Source organism: Haliaeetus leucocephalus, unplaced genomic scaffold (assembly GCF_000737465.1).
Source record: "Haliaeetus leucocephalus isolate CR32 unplaced genomic scaffold, Haliaeetus_leucocephalus-4.0 Scaffold282, whole genome shotgun sequence".
Taxonomy (NCBI): domain Eukaryota; kingdom Metazoa; phylum Chordata; class Aves; order Accipitriformes; family Accipitridae; genus Haliaeetus; species Haliaeetus leucocephalus.
Window position 1 is genome coordinate 159778 of NW_010972718.1, and position 4881 is coordinate 164658.

Sequence of the window (4881 nt, forward strand, 5' to 3'; positions counted from 1 at the left end):
CATCCCATATAGACCCAGTGGGGCAGAGGGGCTGGGGGACCGGGGGGTCTCTTCCATCTCACCCTGGTCCTGGGGTGCCCAACGTGGTCCTACACCGGCATCCAGTGTCACCCACCAAGCGCCAGGACCTGCCACCCCCCGTTGGCATCTGGTGTCCCCCCCCTCTGCTGGTGTCACCCATGGGGCACAGGGACACGCCACAAACCAGGACCCCGAAACACTTCCCCATGCCAGGCACCAGGACCCGCCATGCAGGAGGGGTGCACCCACCATCCTGCTGAACCCCAAACTTCATCGAGACCTTGGCGATGCTTTTGCAGGGCAGGGGGGCTGCGGGATGGTGACGGGGTGCTCTCGGCTTTCCAGAATCCCCGTGTCACCGGCCAAGGTGTGGGAACGGGTGATGGATACCTGGGGGGCTGCGGAGCCGGAGCAGACGGTGCTTTTTGGGGGTAGCGGGGAGGAGGACGCCTACAACCCCCCGGTGATGCAGAGTAAGTGTTGAGGATGGGGTGGGGTGTGGGGGGTGTCCTCATTGCGCTTCAGCTTTGGGAAAGGGATGGAGACCCCCCCACGGGCACCCGGATCCCGTGGTGTGTCCCCCAAACGGAATCCATGTCCTCGGTCTCTGTACCAAAGATGTGCCAAGAAGCTCAAAGTTACGGGGTGCACCAGCCCAGCCCCCTTGATTGTCCCACGGGAAGGGGGTCTCCATCCCCATTAGCCCCACCCCCCCGGGATTGACCCCCCTCTGCCCCCCTTCCGCTGTCCCAGGGACACCGAGCGACCCTGAGACAGACCCCCAGACAGCAGGCGATCCCGAGATCGTAGAGATGGATACGGCCGCCTTGTTGGGTCACCCTGAAGAGGGTTCACCGGGCGAACGGAGCCCGGCACGGGAAACCCTGCGTTGGACCGTGGTCCAGCAGATCGACTCTCCTGGCGCGGCAGGAGGTCGGCGCGGCAGTAAAACCGGAGCAGGAGCTGGCACCTTCTCCAACTTCAAGAGCATCATTGTGTTGCAGAAGAGTTATGAGTGCGGGGAATGCGGCAAGAGCTTCAGCTGCAGCTCCCACTTCAGCAAACACCGGCGGACCCACACCGGTGAGAAACCCTTCCTCTGCCTCCATTGCGGTAAGAGCTTCAACGTCAGCTCCAACCTCTACCGGCATCAACGGGCTCATGCTGCCGAACGGCCAGGTCCACCGGCTCCACCGGCACGTCCCCGTGGATTGCCGTATAAATGCGAGGAGTGCGGGAAGAGTTTTCGCCGTAACAAGGAGCTGGTGACCCACCAACGGTTGCACACCGGTCGGTTGCCCTTCCAATGCAGTCACTGCGGTAAGAGCTTCAGTTGGAGCTCCCATTTTGACCGTCACCAACGTGTCCATACTGGTGAGAAGCCCTACCAGTGCCCTGAATGCGGTAAGCGTTTTAGCCGTAGCTCTCACCTCTACCGGCACCAACGCACCCATGCCGGCGGTCGCTCTTACATCTGCACTTATTGCGGGCGTAGTTTTGGTAGCACCCTCCATTTTGACCGGCACCAACGTACCCACACCGGCCAACGACCCTACAAGTGCACCCTATGCCGGAAGAGTTTTGGTGATGGGCCGGCATTGGTCAAACACCAACGCCTTCATCTGGGTGATGGTCCTTTCCGTTGCGAAGAGTGTGGTAAAGCCTTCGGCGCCCGCGCCCAATATGCCCGGCATCGGCGTAGCCTCCACGGTGGCGGTGAGAAACCGTACCGTTGCGGTGATTGCGGGAAGAGTTTTTCCTGGAGCTCTCATTGGGAACGACATCAACGTATCCATACTGGCGAACGACCCTACCAATGCGGGGACTGTGGCAAACGTTTCGGCCGGACCTCCCATCTCTACCGGCATCAACGTACCCATGCTGGCGGGCAACCCCACATCTGTGCTGATTGCGGGAAGAGCTTCAACAGCACCCTACACTTCCATAAGCACCAACGGGCTCACGCCGGTCCCCGGCACGCCTGTCCCGATTGCGGCAAGGCGTTTGCTGATGGTTCAGCGTTGGCTAAGCACCGACGGGCACATGCCGGTGAGAAGCCTTTCCCTTGCCCACAGTGTGGACGGCGTTTCGGCGTCAGTTCTCATCTTCACCGTCATCTCCGTAGCCACGGCGAGGAAGAACCGCCGGAGGAGCCGCCGGATGAGCTTACGCCCTGTTAACCGGGGGACAGGGAGGGGGGGACAGAGGGTTGACCCCCCGGGTGGCTCCTCTCCCCCCACCACTGCCGTGGGGTGCCTCGGGTAGCCCCCATGTGTGATGGGTGCTTCCAAGCCGGTGATGTCCCCCGGTGGCACCAACCCCGGCCCCGAGGACGTAGTTTTTGTAGGGTAGAGTAGGAAGGTAGGGTAGATAGGGGAGGATGGAGATGGGGCTGGGGGCTGAGTGGGATTTGGGGGGGGGCCCTCCAGAAAATCAGACCTAATCCTGCTAACAGACATCAGGACATCCCAACTGTGCTCCTCCATGCGTAGTCCAGGAGAAACCACCTCCATGGGTGATGGGGAGATGGTGCCGAGCGGCTGGGGAGGTGCGGAGGGGAAGGAGATGGGGTTAGGGGTGCTGGAGATCCCACCGGCTCCTTGTCCAACTCAGAGAGACCCCAAAATATCTGTGGTGGCTTCATCCCTTGACCATCCCACCTTCCCCATGCTGCCAGCCTTGACCAACACCCAAAGCCTGAGCCCTCCCAGCTGCACTTGGGGCATGATGATGCCATCTACCAAATGACACCATTTGGGGCAAAATATCCCCATTTTGTGGCTTTGTTGTTGAGAAAAGCCTGGGTGTCCGTTCCCAGCAGCTCCCAGCCACGTGCCGCGGTTTGGCCGCCAGCAATGCTTCGTTGCGGACCCAGCGTTGAGTGGTTTATTTAATGTATTTATTGTATTTATTCAGCGGGAGCCCACCTGCGGTTGGAGGAACCCAACGTGTTGGGGTGAGCTGGAGGCTGTTGGGGACAGGAGCTGGGACAAGGGAAGGTTTGTCCCCAAGCCAGCGTGGGGATGCTCATGGCTGTTCTTGGGTTGATCAATCCCCCACCATGCAAAGGGGGCTCATGGTGGGAACCCATCAGTAATGGGGAGGAGGTAGCACTGCCCATGGCTGGAAAGAAACCCCCAGGCGATCACGGGGAGCGTTACCTGCAGGTATTTCCAAGATGAAAAGAGCTGAACCCTTGGAGTGAACCTCAGGGATGGGATCAGGACACAAATCCAGGGATTTCCTGGCATTTTTGAGGTCGCGGTCGTGCCGGCTGCCTGGTCTGTCTCTTCCCAAGATGAGCAGGAGCTGTGTTTGTATTGTGAATAAAAATAGACTAGTGCAAAACCCAGCAGGTGGCTTCTGCTTCTCCTTGGAGGAGCTGCGAATCCCAGCTCTTTCCGTGTGGAAAACCAGAGGTTTGGGGGTCATCTTGGGTGGGGTGTCCAAAAATAACCCCCCCATCCCGGGGAAACTCAACCAGCCTGGCAGCCTGCATCGGTTCATGGTCCATGGTTGAGTGGTGGTGATGATGAGTTGCCTGCCAGGAGGTGAAAGTTGGGGCTATGTGTGTCCCTGACCTGTGGTGTCCCTCCCAGAATGCCCCACTCGTTGCCCCTTCCCAGCAATGTCCCATGTCGATGCTGGCTGGGTTGTCTCAAATACACCCAACCCCAAACCCCTCAAACCCCTCTGCCTTCATTGGGTCCAGGAGGATCTCCAGGGAGGAAGACCGTCTGCCTTCATTGGGTCTAGAGACCTTCATTTGGTCAAGAGAGGATCTCCAAGGAGGGAGATTCTCTTCCCTCATTGGGTACTGGGTTGATCTCCAAGGAGGGAGATCTGCCTTCATTGGGTCCAGGGAGGTTCTCCAAGGAGGACGATCTGCCTTCACTGGGTCCAGAGAGGATTTGCCCTGAGGGCATCTCCCCACGCACCCTCAAGCTTTTAGGGGTCCCCGGGCAAGCAGCTGCCTCCTCTGCACGTGTGGCCAGGACAGAGGGCACCCTGCCCTCCAGTGCTGCCAGATCCTGCCTGCTGGTGTGGAGTTTCCTGGTCTGGAGTCTCCAGCATCTACCACTGTGGCTGAGCTTCAAAGGTGAGTCCATCTCCCGGTTTCCTTGGGACGTGGGCACCGGTTTCCTTGGGATGTAGGCATCTCCTTGGGCAACAAACAACTTGGGCATCTCCTTGGGCAACTCCTTGACCATCTCCTTGGGCATCTCCTTGGGCAACAAACAACTTGGGTATCTCCTTGGGCAACTCCTTGACCATCTCCTTGGGCATCTCCTTGGGCAACAAACAACTTGGGTATCTCCTTGGGCAACTCCTTGGGTATCTCCTTGGGCAACTCCTTGGGCATCTCCTTAGCCAACTCCTTTGGCATCTCCTTGGGCAACAAACAACTTGGGTATCTCCTTGGGCAACTCCTTGGGCATCTCCTTGGGCATCTCCTTGGGCAACAAACAACTTGGGTATCTCCTTGGGCAACTCCTTGGGCATCTCCTTAGCCAACTCCTTTGGCATCTCCTTGGGCAACTCCTTGAGCATCTTCTTGGGTAACAAGTTGGGCATCTTTGGGGGCATCTCCTTGGCAAGGGGGCCACAGCGTTAGCCCCCAGGGGTCTATCTGCCCCCACCTCTGAAGGCTGATGGATTTGAGGCTCCGGACCCCCATGTTTGACCCCCCCCCCCCAGAGGGTCCCTAGAGGCATCCACAGCGAGATGGGATGGAGTACGGGTGCAGGGGGCAGCGAAGCGAGCTCCCCCCCATCTAACAGCATCCTTCGGTGGGGATTCCCCAGTGTCTAATATAGGGGTGAGCTCACATGGCGGGTGGGGGGGGACACACACTTCGGT

The 4881-nt window shown here is 59.1% G+C and overlaps 2 protein-coding genes across 2 annotated transcripts in view; one reads left to right on the forward strand and one right to left on the reverse strand.

The window, feature by feature from the left end:
* The window catches only part of LOC104833327 (zinc finger protein 883-like), a 6335-nt gene extending 6040 nt beyond the window's left edge, over nucleotides 1-295 (reverse strand). The window contains exon 1 of the mRNA XM_010569916.1: nucleotides 271-295. Within this exon, the coding sequence (XP_010568218.1) occupies nucleotides 271-295 (25 nt within the window). The remainder of the gene's footprint in view (nucleotides 1-270) is intronic.
* LOC104833337 (zinc finger protein 729-like) overlaps nucleotides 1-4881 on the forward strand; it is a 49591-nt gene that overhangs the window by 39447 nt on the left and 5263 nt on the right. The window contains 1 exon segment of the mRNA XM_010569926.1: nucleotides 1070-2118. Coding sequence (XP_010568228.1) covers nucleotides 1070-2118 — 1049 coding nt within the window.